The 17,121-nt window shown below is 50.3% G+C and overlaps 1 protein-coding gene across 2 annotated transcripts in view; it reads right to left on the bottom strand.

The window, feature by feature from the left end:
• Window positions 1-16,171, bottom strand: part of LOC143826949 (uncharacterized) — a 42,896-nt gene extending 26,725 nt beyond the window's left edge. The window contains exons 1-6 of one of the 2 annotated variants that reach the window (XM_077315988.1): window positions 15,851-16,171; window positions 15,667-15,703; window positions 10,267-13,956; window positions 8,001-9,058; window positions 5,679-5,901; window positions 4,879-5,036 (exon numbers count right to left, since the gene is read on the bottom strand). In XM_077315988.1, coding sequence (XP_077172103.1) covers window positions 4,879-5,036; window positions 5,679-5,901; window positions 8,001-8,919 — 1,300 coding nt within the window. In that variant the 5' untranslated portion in view covers window positions 8,920-9,058; window positions 10,267-13,956; window positions 15,667-15,703; window positions 15,851-16,171. The remainder of the gene's footprint in view (window positions 1-4,878; window positions 5,037-5,678; window positions 5,902-8,000; window positions 9,059-10,266; window positions 13,957-15,666; window positions 15,704-15,850) is intronic. The other variant, XM_077315987.1, reaches the window with a different exon arrangement.
• Window positions 16,172-17,121: the final 950 nt, after the last annotated feature.

Genomic DNA, 17,121 nt, shown 5'->3' with positions numbered 1-17,121 from the left:
GCTGCCTAGGGAAGTTTACTACAAAATGGCTGCCATGAGAAGTGGTCAGCTACAAAATGGCTGCCATAGGTATGGGAGGAGTCAGCTACAAAATGGCTGCCATGAGAAGAGGTCACCTACAAAATGGCTGCCTAGGGAGAAGGATTAGTTTGCTACAAAACGGCTGCCTAAAGAAGGGGAGGAGTCAGCTACAAAATGGCTGCCATTATAAGAGATCAGCTACAAAATGGCTGCCATGAGAAGGAGAGGAGTCAGCTACAAAATGGCTGCCTAGGGAATGGGAGGAGTCAGCTACAAAATGGCTGCCTAGGGAAGGGGAGGAGCCATCTACAAAATGGCTGCCATGAGAAGAGGAGGAATCAGCTACAAAATGGCTGCCTAGGGAATGGGAGGAGTCAGCTACAGAATGGCTGCCAATAGAAGGGGAGGAGTCAGCTACAAAATGGCTGCCATTATAAGAGATCAGCTACAAAATGGCTGCCTAGGTAAGGGGAGGAGTCAGCTACAAAATGGCTGCCTAGGTAAGGGGAGGTGTCAGCTACAAAATGGCTACCTAGGGAAGGGGAGGAGTCAGCTACAAAATGGCTGCCATGAGAAGGGGAGGAGTCAGCTACAAAATGGCTGCCTAGGGAATGGGAGGAGTCAGCTACAAAATGGCTGCCTAGGGAAGGGGAGGAGCCATCTACAAAATGGCTGCCATGAGAAGGAGAGGAGTCAGCTACAAAATGGCTGCCTAGGGAATGGGAGGAGTCAGCTACAAAATGGCTGCCTAGGGAAGGGGAGGAGCCATCTACAAAATGGCTGCCATGAGAAGAGGAGGAATCAGCTACAAAATGGCTGCCTAGGGAATGGGAGGAGTCAGCTACAAAATGGCTGCCAATAGAAGGGGAGGAGTCAGCTACAAAATGGCTGCCTAGGTAAGTGGAGGAGTTAGCTACAAAATGGCTGCCATGAGAAGGGGAGGAGTCAGCTACCTATTGGCTGCCTAGGTAATGGGAGGAGTCAGCTACAAAATGGCAGCCTAGGGAAGGGGAGGAGTCAGCTACAAAATGGCTGCCTAGGGAAGTTTACTACAAAATGGCTGCCATGAGAAGTGGTCATCTACAAAATGGCTGCCATAGGTATGGGAGGAGTCAGCTACAAAATGGCTGCCATGAGAAGAGGTCACCTACAAAATGGCTGCCTAGGGAGAAGGATTAGTTTGCTACAAAATGGCTGCCTAAAGAAGGGGAGGAGTCAGCTACAAAATGGCTGCCATTATAAGAGATCAGCTACAAAATGGCTGCCTAGGTAAGGGGAGGAGTCAGCTACAAAATGGCTGCCTAGGTAAGGGGAGGAGTCAGCTACAAAATGGCTGCCTAGGGAAGTTTACTACAAAATGGCTGCCATGAGAAGTGGTCAGCTACAAAATGGCTGCCATAGATATGGGAGGAGTCAGCTACAAAATGGCTGCCTAGGGAAGGGGAGGAGCCATCTACAAAATGGCTGCTATGAGAAGGGGAGGAGTCAGCTACATAATGGATGCCATGAGAAGAGGTCAGCTACAAAATGGCTGCCATGGGAATGGGAGGAGTCAGCTACAAAATGGCTGCCTAGGAAAAGGGAGGAGTCAGCTACAAAATGGCTACCTAGGGAAGGGGAGGAGCCATCTACAAAATGGCTGCCATGAGAAGGGGAGGAGTCAGCTACAAAATGGCTGCCTAGGGAATGGGAGGAGTCAGCTACAAAATGGCTGCCTAGGGAAGGGGAGGAGCCATCTACAAAATGGCTGCCATGAGAAGAGGAGGAATCAGCTACAAAATGGCTGCCTAGGGAATGGGAGGAGTCAGCTACAGAATGGCTGCCAATAGAAGGGGAGGAGTCAGCTACAAAATGGCTGCCTAGGTAAGTGGAGGAGTTAGCTACAAAATGGCTGCCTAGGGAAGGGGAGGAGTCAGCTACAAAATGGCTGCCATGAGAAGGGGAGGAGTCAGCTACCTATTGGCTGCTTAGGTAATGGGAGGAGTCAGCTACAAAATGGCTGCCTAGGGAATGAGAGGAATCAGCTACAAAATGGCAGCCTAGGGAAGGGGAGGAGTCAGCTACAAAATGGCTGCCATTATAAGAGATCAGCTACAAAATGGCTGCCTAGGTAAGGGGAGGAGTCAGCTACAAAATGTCTGCCTAGGGAAGGGGAGGTGTCAGCTACAAAATGGCTATCTAGGGAAGGGGAGGAGCCACCTACAAAATGGCTGCCATGAGAAGTTAGCTACAAAATGGCTGCCTAGGGAAGGGTAGGAGTCAGCTACAAAATGGCTGCCAAGGGAAGGGGAGGACTTTACTACAAAATGGCTGCTATGAGAGGAGGTCAGCTACAAAATGGCTGCCTAGGGAAGGGGAGGAGTCAGCTACAAAATGGCTGCCTAGGAAAGGGGAGGAGTCAGCTACAAAATGGCTGCCAATAGAAGGGGAGGAGTCAGCTACAAAATGGCTGCCTAGGGAAGGGGAGGAGCCATCTACAAAATGGCTGCCATGAGAAGGGGAGGAGTCAGATACAGAATGGATGCCATGAGAAGAGGTCAGCTACAAAATGGCAGCCATGGAAATGAGAGGAGTTAGCTACAAAATGGCTGCCTAGGAAAGGGGAGGAGTCAGCTACAAAATGGCTACCTAGGGAAGGTGAGGAGCCATCTACAAAATGGCTGCCTAGGGAAGGGGAGGAGTCAGCTGCAAAATGGCTGCCATGAGAAGGGGAGATGTCAGCTACAAAATGGCTGCCTAGGGAAGGGGAGGAGTCAGCTACAAAATAGCTGCCTAGGGAAGGGAAGGAGTTTACTACAAAATGGCTGCCATGAGAAGAGTTCAGCTACAAAATGGCTGCCTAGGGAGGGGGAGGAGTCAGATACAAAATGGCTGTCTAGGGAAGGGGAGGAGTCAGCTACAAAATGGCTGCCTAGGGAAGTGAAGGAATTTACTACAAAATGGCTGCCATGAGAAGAGTTCAGCTACAAAATGGCTGCCTAGGGAGGGGGAGGAGTCACCTATAAAATGGCTGCCTAGGAAAGGGGAGAGCTACAAAATGGCTACCTAGGGAAGGAGAGGAGCCATCTACAAAATGGCTGCCATGAGAAGGGGAGGAGTCAGCTACAAAATGGCTGCCTAGGGAAGGGGAGGAGTCAGCTACAAAATAGCCAACATTGAAATGGGAGGAGTCAGCTACAAAATAGCTGCCTAGGGAAGGGGAGGAGTCAGTTACAAAATGCCTACCATGCGAAGAGGAGGAGTCAAGTACAGATTGGCCACCAGGGAAAGGGGAGGAGGGAAGGGGCGGAGTCAACTATACAATGGCTGTCATGAGAAGGGGAGGAGTCAGCTACAAAATCCTGTCTAGGGAAGGGGAGGAGTCAGCTACCAAATGCCTGCCATGCAACGGGGAGGAGTCAAGTACAGATTGGCCACCAGGGAAAGGGGAGGAGGGAAGGGGCGGAGTCAACTAAACAATGGCTGTCATGAGAAGGGGAGGAGTCAGCTACAAACTGGCTGCCTAGGGAAGGGGAGGAGTCAGCTACAAAATGGATGCCATGAGAAGGGGAGGATTCAGATACAAAATGGCTGCCAGGAAAATGGGGGTTCAGCTACAAAATGGCTGCCATGAGATGGCGAGGAGTCTATAGAATGGCTGAGAAGGAAAGAGGAGGAGGGAAGGGTTGGAGTCAACTACAAATTGGCTGCCATGAGAAGGGGAGGTATCAGGTACATAATGGCTGCTTAAATAAGGGGAGAATTCAGCTGCAAAATGGCTGCCTAGTGAAGGGGAGGAGTCAGCTACAAAATGGCTTTACTAATATACTGGCTAATCGGCTGAAAGGAATATTGGTTAAGATAATATATGAAGACCAGGTGGGTTTTCTACCTGGTAGACAATTTTGCAATAATATAAGGATAATACTAAATGTAATGGAATATTAGCAACTGAGACCGGATAAACAATATATTTATTGATATGGGAAAAGCTTTTGATTCTGTTGAATGGAGTTTTTTATTTAGTTTGTTTGAAAGGATGGAATTTGGTGGAACATTCATAAATTGGATAAAGGAGATTTATAAAGAACAGTGGGCAAAGGTAATAGTAAATTACCTTTTGGTGCCAGTTTGGTGTAGTGGCTAGCCGCTTTGAACCTCCTTTGGGTAGAGAAAAGCGGCATATAAGAACCAACTCTTCTTCTTCTTCTTCTAAATGATGAGCTTACAGAGAAATTTAATATCCAGAAGGGAACACGGCAAAAGGTTGCCCACTCTCAACTTTACTTTTTATTATGGCTCTAGAAATCTTTAATCGAGACATAAGAGATGACAAAAATATGGAGAGTTATTTAGATATTTGACAACGGCGGCAAGGATAGTCCGGGCAAAAAAATGGAAGTTAAAATTTATGCCCACCATATTTGATTGGCAGTTGAAAACATTAGAAATCGCTCAGATGGCAAAACTGACAACTTATGTCGATGATAAACAAATAGCGGACTTTAAGACAAGATGGAATTTATGGACACAGTAGACTGGAAAAAACTATAGTTGTGGATTTCTGACTATTGGTTATGATTTATAAGGGGAAATGAGAATGGATTGAAATTTTGAATAGGAGAATTAATGTTTTTTTTGTATATTCAACAAATACAGTTGGAAGTTATTATTTGTAAATGTAATATAATCTATTAACATGTCATTTTGGAAATGGCTAAATGTATTCTTCTGTCATGGATTATAAATAAAATTTGAAACTATTAAAATAAAATAAAAAGAATCACAGAGCTGGAAGGGACCCCATCGGTCATCTAGTCCAACCCCCTGCGTTTGTCAAGCCCCAAAGCAGTGAGACCTTTCTTAGCCCTAACCCACCTGCCCCTTGGAGACACACGGAAATCTCTTGACTGAAACGTTTCTTGGGGCAGTTGTTGAAATACCCTGGGGTCGGCTTTCCGAGCGTGTAGACGGAGCCGTCGCGGGTGATGGAGCAGCAGAGGCACCTGTTCATAGACGAATTACCCTGCTGGGATCTGATGGAGAGTAAAGGGGCGGGGGGAGAACCAAATTAAAATATAAAACGGTGAGAGAGGAGAAATTTTGTTTTACTCATTAGCAGAAAGGAATTTGGGAACTGTAGTCCGTGGACATCTGGAGAGCCAGTTTGGCCACCACTGCGGAGACCATTTGCTAAATATCTCTCCTTTTCTCTCACAAAGTGGGCCAGTACTGCCCCCAAATTCTGTTAAGCCGAATTACAATAGATAGGGAAGCCGGCCTCTAGGAGGAACCTGGAGATCCCCTAGAATAGCAGCTTATCTCCGGTATTTTGGAGGGCGGACGCTGTGGGCTTGTACCCGGCTGAGATTTCCGTCCACCCCACCCCACACTCTATCCCCAAATCTCCAGGAGTTTCCCAAATTGGCTCTAGCAATCCTACCCTCCATCCCCCACTGGTGGTTAGGAGGGACCTGGAACCCGAAAAAGCAGCCAGAATTGGAGGCAGAAAACTGCTGAGTCCGTACAGGCGACGTGCTCTGCATGCACAGAGGTACGATGGAAATGTTATTAAAGTTCACAGGCTATGGAAATGATCTCTATTTGCATACATCCCAGTCGCAGCTTCAGGACAGGTTATTGCATCAACGGATGATTTCCCCACCGGGCTGCCTTACCGCTCCCTTCCATAGAAGATGGGTTTCCCAGGATTCAAAGCGTCCAGAAGTTTGGAATCCAAGCCGTCCACGGTCGTGTACACCAAGGCATCGAGAAGATCTATGGTGGAGGGGCCGGCCCCTGGGGCAAAGCTGCTGGTGTTGACCCCTCTGTACAGGGCGACGGCGTTCAGCCCTGCCCTGAGGAGGGGGGCGCTGGCGTTGGGCGGAAACGGAACGTCAGCTGAACCAGGACGGAGGAAGAGAAGAGAATGCAAAGATGTTTGTAGGGGGAAGCTGCTTGTGTGTCAGCAAAAAAAGACAAGGCAGGTGGAAATCAGAGGAGACAAGCAAAGGAAAGGGGAAACTGGCTATAAGATCCAGTTCTGCTGAGGTTCTGCTGAGCCACCTGAACTAGCTTCCCCATGCTCGAAAGTACTTATTTTTTATTAGGCGTTTAAAGGGTATCCGTTTGGGAAAGGACCCTGGACAAAGCCCCCAAGGGACTTTGTCCAGGGTCCTCACAGGGTCCTCACAGGGTTACCTGGTTCCTCCTGGCAAGCAATGAGGGATGGAGGGACTTACCAGGAGAAAGAAGACGGCCTAGTCCACCTTTCTGGCATAGTACAGGAAGTGACATCGTCATGGCAGCAACTTCTGAGCGATGTTCTGGCGTTTGGGCAAAAACTCTATGACAAACCTGGCTTCCACCATAAAGTCTTTGCCCAAATACCAGAGCGTCACTCGGAAGTCGCTGGGATGATGACATCACCCTGAACGGCACCAGCAACATAAGAACAAGACAGATGTGCAAGAAGACCTACAGGGCAACGACAACCAACTCAGGTGGCTGTTTTTAAATCCACCTCCGCATTGCGGTCGGGAAACCACAAACCACTGTGGTTTGGCGATTACGGCTAAGCTCGACGCCAGATTCTGACATCTCACCGAGCGACCGTGAGAGTACGCCAAACGCTCACACGCCCCTTCCCTGCTTTTCCTAACTGCAAACTTCCTGCACCGAGGACCTCTGGGAGGTCTCTAGCAGCCAGAGAAAGTGTCAAGAGTGACCTGTGTAGGGTCCACCAGCCCTTGGAGCGAGACCGCCCATCCTGACGACTCAAAAGCTTTGTGGAGACTACTGAATTTCTGCATGCAAAGCCACTGATGCGGCTCCAAAAGGCTCTTCTGTGACCTGAGGAACTTTTGTTTCCTCAGCCACCTGGAAAGAAAAGGAGGGCCTTGCAAAGTAAGCAGAGCTCCTCTGAAGCTGGTCACATCTGACACCATGACAGCGGTGTCTGCCCTGTAGGGTTGCCAGGCTCCAGGTTTTGCCTGGAGTCCTCCCAGAATTCAGGCTATATAGATCAATTCTCCTGGGGGGGGGGGGAAACGCCTGCTTTTCCTGGTGTTTCTTCCCTGGAGAGGCTGCAGTTAGTTGATGCCAAGTTCCACTTCTTCAGCATCCTCTTTCGGTCCCTTTCGCCTAACTTGCAATTATGTAAACAAACGTTCCAAAAGCCATGTAAATCTTGAACATCTGTACGATTTACATGAGCTGCAGATTCATCTCTCTCTCTCTCTCTCTCTCTCTCTCTCTCTCTCTCTCTCTCTCTCTCTCTCTCTCTCTCTCAGTTGGCATTCCCTGGGCGATTATATGAAGAAGAAACCGAAATAGGATTGCACGGAAGAGAAGCAACTGGTTAAAATGACATCGCGTGAGAAAGGCCCATCGACTGTGTTTGGGACAGCCAACATTTTGTGAGCCATGTTAAGAATCAGTCTCCCACTGATGGACATTGTTGCTATCAAATAAGGTACTATTAATTACCTTATAACTAATAGGCCTTATAATAAGGCCGAGCGTCAAAGAATTGAGGCTTTTGAACTCTGGTGCTGGAGAAGACTCTTGAGGGTCCCTTGGACTGCAAGGCGAACAAACCGGTCAGTCCTAGAGGAGATCAGCCCTGCCTGCTCCTTAGAAGGCCAGATCCTGAAGATGAAACTCAAAGACTTTGGCCACCTCATGAGAAGGAAGGACTCCCTGGAGAAGAGCCTAATGCTGGGAGCGATCGAGGGCAAAAGAAGAAGGGGACGACAGAGAATGAGGTGGCTGGATGGAGTCACTGAAGCAGTAGGTGCAACCTTAAATGGACTCCGGGGAATGGTAGAGGACAGGAAGGCCTGGAGGATCATGGCCCATGGGGTCGCAATGGGTTGGACACAACTCCGCACCTAACAACAACAACTATACTACTACTACTACTACGGAGAGAGGGGGTGGTGGCTGAAGGCCCCTCACAGCCTTCAGGCTCAAGTTCTTGGACAGCTACTTCGTCTTACCGTGGCTTTCCGCCTGGCCCGGCCCAATGAGGAGCAGCCCATCTGGAGAAGTTCTGCCGGACACCTCCATGGCAAAGTAGATCTTCTCGGTGCTCCCGTCAATCAGGACCAGCACGAGGTCTTCGAGGTCCGTGGACGGAGGCCCTTGTAGCTCCACAAACTCAAACTCCCCGGGGGAAGACGCCACGTGGACCTCGCTGACCAGCACGGTGGACGCGTTCAGCTCCGCAAAAGGCACGCAGTGGTTCTCCGAGCCAGGGGTCGGCGCGGCTACTTGGAAAAACCAGCGCGAATCTCTCCCTTGGCATCTCTCCAAAGACTCGTCGAGAGTCCTAAAGAGCGGGTCTTCCAAGTAGGGCTCCACGCCAGGGGTCAAAACACGGACCAGAACGTCCGCTCGGTCGCTGGCTTTTGACTTATGGACCAAGGCGTCCACCAGGCTCTCGTTGGTGACCACCATGTTCTCGGAAAAGGGTCCCCCCCCAAAATACACAGCAATCGCGTCCGGCCCGTTCTGGATGGTGTTCCTCGGCAGGAGCACCGACGGCCTCGGCGTGACCGTGGCGGACCCAACGAGGAAGAATCCTTGGTCATCGGTGGAATGTCCCCCGAGGTCCAAGACTCTGTAGGCCCTGTTCCCGTTGCCGTTGTAAAAGACCACGCGGTAGCCGTCGAGAGCGGCCTTCCGCCCGCTGGTGTGGTACAGCTCCACGTACTCGGAGGTGTCCTCCTTCGGGTTGTCCGCGTTGACCTCGTTGATCAGGAGGAGATGCTCTGTCTCCTGCTCTTGGGGGTCCTTGACGAGGTTTTGAGAGGCCACCTCGCCGAGCAACGACGCCGCCAAGCACAGAGCTGTGGCCAGCTGGACGGGGCCCATGTCCACGGGGCCTACAAGCGTCCTGGGGAGCTGAAAGACCATGCAGGGCGGGCCAGAAGACCTCCGGATCGGGCTGCGGATGGGGACTCAGCTGAGGGATGCTACGTCTCCGTCATAGCGCGTCACTTGACTGGAACCGGGGCATACGAAGGGGGCGCTTTCGGCCTGCCCAGGTCTCGGCCTTGGGGCAGAAAGAAGCCATCAGTGGAGGCAAACGGTGTGCAGCGATAGACCCAAACGGAGGAACGACACCGATGCTAGAGAGATGCAAAATCCACCACTCACCCTCGCACAGGTTAATTTAGCGTTTCTCTGGTGTGCAGAAGGCATCCAGGGGTCCTTCTGGGTATCACGGGGGAACGCTTGGTCTGATTCGAACGGGAAACGGAAGGGTAGCCAACTTGTGCCCCCAGAATGCACGATGGCAGAGCACCCCTTTAGCGATGTTGGCCTCTGGGTCACACCGGGTCTGATATAAAGCCCCCCCCCCCCCAAAGGAGCTAGCACAGGCTGTGTTAACTCCTCCCTGGGCCTCCCCCCCCCTGTTTTAGATCTGTTGAGTGTTCGAAATAACACATTTTAGGGGGGGGGGTATGCCTCTTTCTCCTTTTCAACAGGAGTAACTGCACAGAAGAGGGAAGGAAATAATTAACCCTCCCTTCCCCAGAGGCTAGGCACAGGTCCTGCTTTCAGGCCCTGAGAAGGTTGGGCTACTCCGTTGACAACCCCGGTCCTACCTGGCAGGGTTGTTGTTCTTGGAAATGCCGCAAAAGTCTCGCCAGTTACTCGTTGGCCCTACTTGGCGGGGTTGTGGTTCTACTGGGAAACGGCAGGGGCGTGATGGGGACCGTCAGGATCCAACCTGGCAGGCCCCATCTCCAACCCTCAGCCCGCCCAGAGTCGTGGGTGACTCTCTCTCTGCCTGGCCTACATCACAGGGATGCTGAGAAGCTTAACCCGGGAAGGGCTCCTTTGGAAGAAGGGCACAGGATGAAAATGCAGCCACAATTGTGGGGTGGGTGGGATGGAGGGCTACCTGCTAGCATCCTGCTCCAATTTTCACTTCCAATCTGCCACGGCTGTCCTCCTTCTTTGAGGTCCCAAGGCGTCCTTCCCACCAAAGCCCCCAAGAGGGTCCTTCCACTTTTTGTAATGAGTATTTTTCATTCAGAGATTTGGGTCGGCTGCCCTCTTCCTCCTCGCCCCCCACCCCCTTCTGCCCCGATTTCAATGCCGCTGAGCCCCCCCCCTCTCCCTGGGTCCCTGTTGGAGCTTCACAACAGCCCCGCGAAGTAGGCCGGCCAAGCTCGGGGGGGCCCGGCCCTTCTCCCCCTCCCTCGAGGAGGAAGCCGCGAAGGCGGCGGCGGCTGCAGCGATCCCGGCTCTTACCTCCGGCGGGGCGAAGCGGAGCGACTCCGGAGTGCGAGGAGGCTGGACTGGAGCGGGGCAGCGCCGGCGCCTCAACTCCGGAAAGAGAGAGGGAGGGAGGGAGACCAGGGCGGGCGGAGGGCGCGGGGGCTCGGCTTCGCTCGCGGACCGCCCACCCACCCACCCACCCACGGTCCCCTCGTCTGGGGGGCTGCCCGAAAAGACCCCTCCGCCCAGCCGGGAAGGGAAAGGGCGGAGAAGGGGAAGCCAGGCGGCTGGGAGGGAGACCCCCGCCCACTTTTCTTTCTTTCTTTCTTTCTTTCTTTCTTTCTTTCTTTCTTTCTTTCTTTCTTTCTTTCTTTCTTTCTTTCTTTCTTTCTTTCTTTCTTTCTTTCTTTCTTTTACTTTCTCACACTTTGTCTTCCTTATTTTTTTTCTCTCTCTCTCCCTTCCTTCCTTCCTTCCTTCCTTTTGAGGACTGGTCAGTTTCCTTCCTTCCTTCCTTCCTTCCTTCCTTCCTTCCTTCCTTCCGAGGACTGGTCAGTTTCCTTCCTTCCTTCCTTCCTTCCGAGGACTGGTCAGTTTCCTTCCTTCCTTCCTTCCTTCCTTCCTTCCTTCCTTCCTTCCTTCCTTCCTTCCTTCCGAGGACTGGTCAGTTTCCTTCCTTCCTTCCTTCCTTCCTTCCTTCCTTCCTTCCTTCCTTCCTTCCTTCCTTCTCTTACTCTTTTCTTTCTCTCTGTTGTTTTCTCTTTTTCTCCCTGTCTCTTTCTCTCTCTGCTTCTCTGCACACTTGGGGGACAGTCCCAAGCACCCCGTATCCGCTGGTTTGCTTTGCGAAAACCTCCCTTCCAGACATCACTTCTCTTCCGTGACACCCCGACACCCAGTTGGACAGAGACGTCTCCTGGATGCTTGAGGCTGATCCTGAATTGAGCAGGGGGTGGGGCTGGATGACCCCTTCCAAATCTAGGATTCTGTCTATAAACACAGTGATACATGCAAAGCTGGACCCTGGTCCTTCAAGCTGTGAAATGCCTTTTTGGAGGGGCTGAAATTATTTTAATAACAACTGGGATGCACTTTTTTTTAAAGCGCATTACAAAGTTTTAAAACCTGAAGAGGGAGGGAAAAGTATGGAAAGAAACCTGGAATCCCTCCGGCACGGCTTAGCAAGAACCGAGAACGTTTCTTCCCCTTGTTCCTCCCGCCCAGCCTTTTTTTAAAGGCTGCAAAATTACATCAGATGTGGTGAGCCAGCTTTTTCGGCGGGGAAGTCCGCTCGATTTAGAAAGGCCCAACGCTGCTCTTGCGAAAGCCAGGGTGTGGCAAGAGACGCCGTGTGTCATAACCCTGCCAGCTTTGTTGAGCTGTACGGATGCCGTCCCTAATTTGAGCGTCTCGAGTTCCTCACCAATTTTCCTAGCCTCCTAACTTCCGCCGTGATTCCAGTCAAAGGACAGCAAACGTTCCCCGTCTCCTTGTCTGCCTTACTTCCGTTGGAAGAGCCTTGCCGGATCCGGCCCAGAAAGCCCACAAGGGGGATAGGGCTTCTTCCCCCACCCCAATCAAGGGGGCCACCGCATCCCCCTCTCCACCACAGTTGTCCAGTGGTACACTGCTTCGGAATATGGAGGTTCCACTCAGTGATCGTAACGATTATTCCACGATAAGACAGGGATTTCTCTGTTCCCACTTTTCTGCTTTCTGGCATCCAGCTCTGGGTAATGTTCCTGCTTTTTACCTGCTTTTTACCTCTGTGAGTATTCTGCTGGTCACAGGACAAGAATAGTAATAAGCAGGCTATATACCTGGCAAAGGACTGATCGGAACTTGGGGCGTGATCATAAAAGGATCATTCTCCTTGAGGCGTGTTTCCCCCCGTAAAGACCAGAAAGCGGCTTTTTAAAAAAAGCCGAGATTCTCCTGCCTCTTTCGACCCCAGACTTCCAGTCCCAAGAGGACGGTATGATTTCGCTGAATAACCACGGCCCGTGCACAAAGCCGCAAATAATCATAGTCGGATAAGCCCAGCCTGCTGTTTCGTTTTGCGGTTTGTCGTTTCACTCCCCAAGTAGTAGGAGAAATATCAATGAAAATTCTGTTCTACAAGGAGTTAGATGGTGCATCTGTCTCGAGCGTCTGGCTCTCCTTTGTGCTTTTCTTTCCTCTGAGGGCTGATCTTCATTAAAAAAAAAAAAGCTGTGTATGGCCAGGAGGCACCATGTAAAATAAGGAAGCAAACCCCACCAAGTCCGTGCCCTCAAAAAGAGGAAGAATGTTTATTATGTAAACGCAATATGTTTCCAAGCCTACAGATCTTTCCTTATGGAATTACAAGGCATTTTTAAATCACCTCTCTTACGGCCATCATGGTGTCCAGGCATCACCGAATGCGTGAGGGGGGGGCAAACTGTGGCCCTCCAGCTGTCCATGGACTACAATTCCCATGAGACCCTGCAAGCACATGGCGACCTGGAAGGAGCAAGGATCTGAGCCACTAGAAGTCAACTTCATGAGGTCCGGTGCAGGCGCATTTGTAAATGAAAGCAAATATTATGAAGACTCCTTCCGTCTCCACTGTTCTCTCATTGAAAGGAGAAGCTCAACTTTGCAATTTTGGGACGGGCAACAGGGGTGTTCTAGCCCAAGAAGAAGATCGTCTGCCACCCCACCAGATGACGTGAACCTCCCGCTCTCAATATCCCACTGAGGACGATCAGCCGCAAGCACGAAACTAGAAATACACGCAGAGCCGATATCTCTACCGAAAGGGATGTGGATATTAACCACTGGATTAAAATAAAGTTTTAAAAAAAAAGAAACCCTGGCAATTCAGTGTTCTAAATTTCCCTGTTGCTTTCTGCCAACCTCACACACATGAAAAACCAAATCCCCTAAACCTCACACACGCACACACACACACAAAAAAGGTCAAATGAGACCCCAATATCATGTCTCCAAAGGTTGGGCCCTTGCTTGAAATCCACCCCTGTTTGGAGCAGCCCAAGAACAAAGGGGGTGGTGGAGACAGAACTTAACTTCCAAGAAGCCAGAACTGCAGAACAACGCCAGGTTTAAGGCAAGCTGGGAGGAATTGAAACCTGGCTGGAAACCTTGAACAGAGCCCCAGCAGCTGAGAGCTCTCTTGCTGCCCCAAAGGGGCAGACATGATGCACACCAAAAGCACAGCTCTTTGCTTGCTACAGCTGCCGCATCAGCAGAGGAAGGAAATGGGTCTGATAGGAGTTGCTTGGAGTGAGAGAATGCATTTAAGAGCAATGAGCAAAGCAGATCCATATGAAGGGGAGGGGGCAAGAAATACAGCCAGAGGACGGATATTTTGCGAGTCGGAGACTTTTCCAAGGATTGTTTTCCCCTTCTCCGGGAATTTCGCAACAAACGGTCAGATGGACAGCCCCAGCAGAAAGTGCAGAGTGTGGAGAGGCTGCATAGAAGCCGAGGATGTCAACAAACAAGGTGGGTGTGGTTTGAGACCGTGGCTGTGAAAGTGCAGGGGTGAAATGGATGCAAGAAGCAGCAAAGGCCCAAACGTCATAGATCTTTCACTAGCTCAGACTCCCACAAAACCCACAGTGGTACGCAGCCCCGGAAGAGACGGCGTACTCTTTTCCTCCGTCCGTGGGGATCTCTTCTCTTCAGCAAAAGGCACAACTCGCTTAAAGCCGCCACAAGGCCCACCAGCACCTGAAACTGTGAGAGAGGAACGAGGGCAGGTTTAGGTCTCTAAGGTCAAACCACGCTGAGACGGATGCTCCCAAAACGGCATGCAGCAGCACACAACGGCAAGAAAGAAAAGAAGCTGATTCACCAAAGGCATGTGCATTAGCTAAAAACAGAATTACGAAGCTTCTTGGGTTGAGATTTCTTCAAATAAGCTCCTAGTGTAGGTTTCTGGGTTGGTAATCCAGGGTTTATTCTGTCTTTATATTTCAACCATGTTGTTATGAGGACACTTCTCCAAAAATGCACGTCTGCTTTTTTCCTAAAGTTTTAATCGATGGCAAAGGGTAGACTGTGCAACCTTTCTTCGAGTCCGTATTTTTAAAAAGCTAAGTCTCTCCTATTAGGATTTGCAATCCTGTCTGAAATCCAAGTTAGGGCTGACGCGTGAAAAGTAACGTTTAAATATCTGGTACCCCCAAACCTCTATGCTTATCATCTTGGACCAACTTAAAAGCAACCCTTGGTCTTTTAGGATTCCAGATAAATGTGTTCCAAAAACTTTGCCAATCCTGGAGGGTTTCATCTTTAATACCAAGGGGTAAAACTTGAAAGAGGAACAAAAATTGAGCCCAATTGCCCCAACAAAGATTTACTCAAGGTGTGAGCTTTCAAGTGCAGGCACTCTTCCTCAGACTAAATAGAACAAGGATCATAAGCATACATATATAAGGCAAAAGTAAATAATGGCAAATTAGTAACCTGCTACCCACTTGAAACAGGAAGTTCAGCTTGGGTAAGACATTTGTTCTGCTAACTGCCATCCTTGCTGACCATGAAAAATACAACTTAGGAAATAAGAAGATGATGCGTTGTGAAACAGATCAACCATAAAACAATAAGAAGGATGCTCTCAAGGCAGGAAACGGGACCTCTAAAAGGAAATTGGAAGGCGATCCTCCCCAAACAGCATGAAATAGCTAAAAAGACAGGGCAGTGTGGCAGTGAAGGAAATAATTATTAAGACCCAGCAGAAATATTTCCTGCTTTGAAACATAAACAAGATAGGGCAGCAGGCCTTGTACTGGCTCACAGATGCACAACAAAATACCTGCTCTGTTTTTTACCCTGCCTTTCCCTGTTCGTTTGGGATATATGCCGTGATAAAAAGACATTTAAAATACCTCTGCAACATGCCCAAATCTGCCGTTCACTGCTAGATCAAATATTCCCTGCCCAGTCCCCAACTTGGCAATTAAACACACATCCGGTTCCCCAACAAACCACAGTTTGATATTACGTCCAAATCACAGTGGTTTGTTTTCTTTCCCGCAAACCAGCAAAATGTGGGTCCAGATCGACAACGACCCGCAGAAATCTTAAATCTCCAATTGCGTGGAGGGGAAGGCAGTGCTGGACCCACTGCCGATCTGAGTTAGATGGACCAGCTTTTTGACCAGTTCAGTTCAGACAGCACAGAAAACCACGGTTTGGTTCAACCAACACCAGCTAGCGTGAATGGTAAGCTTTTCTGCTAACGGGCTAAGTTCTGTCTAAGTCGGATGGCTTGAAGTTGGTTCAGGAACCAGGACTCGGGCCGGGCCCTGCAAGCCGCACCTTGGACTCACAACCGAACCGGAGTTAAAACGAAAAGCTCAGCTTCTTGCATTCAGACATACATAGGTGAATTCGGAAGCCATGCTTCAGAGGGCGCCAAACAAAGGACCGGCAGATACTCACCGCATGCCCTCCTTGGTAGTTTTCGGATAATTCAGGCCTGCAGGAAAGAGGAGAAACAGGTTATCAGTAAATTGCTGCTTGCAGTGGAAGTATTCCAGAAGTACTAGAGCGCGTTGCAGGAGTCTAATCTAGAGGTGACTGTCGCATGGATCGCCCTGGCGAGGTCTGATGCAAGCTGTCACACCTGGCACAGGTGGAAAAATGGCAGGCGTAACTCCGTTGATAGGGAGGCATCCCAAACGACACCCAAGTGCCTGACAGAAGGCGCTGGTGTTAATTGAGCTCTGTCAAGTGCTGGGAGCTGGCTTTCCACCTGCCGGAGGGCCTCCGTCTTGGCTGGATTCGACTTCAGCCAACGCTGCTTCAGCCAGTCTACCCCGGCCTCCAGGCATCTGGCCAAGCTGTCTGGCCGTGTCAACAGATGGGCATCTGTTAACAGAAATAGCCGGGCGTCATCAGTGTACTGGTGGCGGCCCAACCCAAAAACCCTGGATCAACAGGCCAAGGGGGCATGTATAGATGTTGAATCAGGGAAAGTTCAGCTCCCTGTGAAACCCTGCAGTTGAGGGTCCTACACCAGAACATGCTTCCTCCCGATGCCACCCTCTGTCCAGGAACGTGGAGAAAAGACTCATAGAATCTTCAAGTTGGAAATGTACCTAGAGGCCATCTAGTCCAACCCCCTGCTCAGTGCAGGACCAGCCTAGAGCATCCAGGAGAAGGATCTATCTAGCCACTGCTTGAAGGTGGCCAGTGAGGGGGAGCTCACTATGTCCTTAGGCAGCCCATTCCACTGCTGAACTACTCAGACTGTACAATTTTTTACCTGATATCTAACTGGTACCATTTCTAAACGGAGTTTAAAGCAATTCCTGTAAGTCCTCTCTTCTGCTGCTAGCAGGAACCATTCCCTGCCCTCCTCCATGGGACAACCTTTCAAATATTGTCCTGGGGCTTCTCACACCCCAGAGAAGAAGAGCTGGTTCATTTATACCCCACTTTTCACGACCCAAAGTAGCTTACAAACACCTTTCCCTTCCTCTCCCCACAACAGGCACCGTCCGAGGTAGGTGGGGCTGAGAACGCGCTAACAAGAACTGCTCTGCGAGGACAGCTCTAAGAGAACTGCGAGGACCCCAAGGTCACCCAGCTGGCTGCACGTGGAGGAGCGGGGAATCCAACCCGGCTCTCCAGATTACAGTCTGCTACTCTTTAATCACTGCAGTATACTGGCTCGCAAGTTATGTTTGTGCACATACTTCTCCCACTAAACAACTTGGGTAGATAAATTAGCAACTTCATGTATTACACATTTTGGGAGACCCCCCCCCCCAAAAAAGGAGGCCCTTTTCTTTCTCAAATATTTCTCTTCCGTGGTGGAAAGTGCTCCCAAGTTGCAGAAGGGTTTTTAAGCGAGAGACAAACTGAAGTAGCTTCCCGCCGAATGCCTCTCCG

The sequence above is a fragment of the Paroedura picta genome, chromosome 17 (assembly GCF_049243985.1).
Source record: "Paroedura picta isolate Pp20150507F chromosome 17, Ppicta_v3.0, whole genome shotgun sequence".
NCBI lineage: Eukaryota > Metazoa > Chordata > Lepidosauria > Squamata > Gekkonidae > Paroedura > Paroedura picta.
This window is presented reverse-complemented; position numbering and strand designations above follow the sequence as displayed.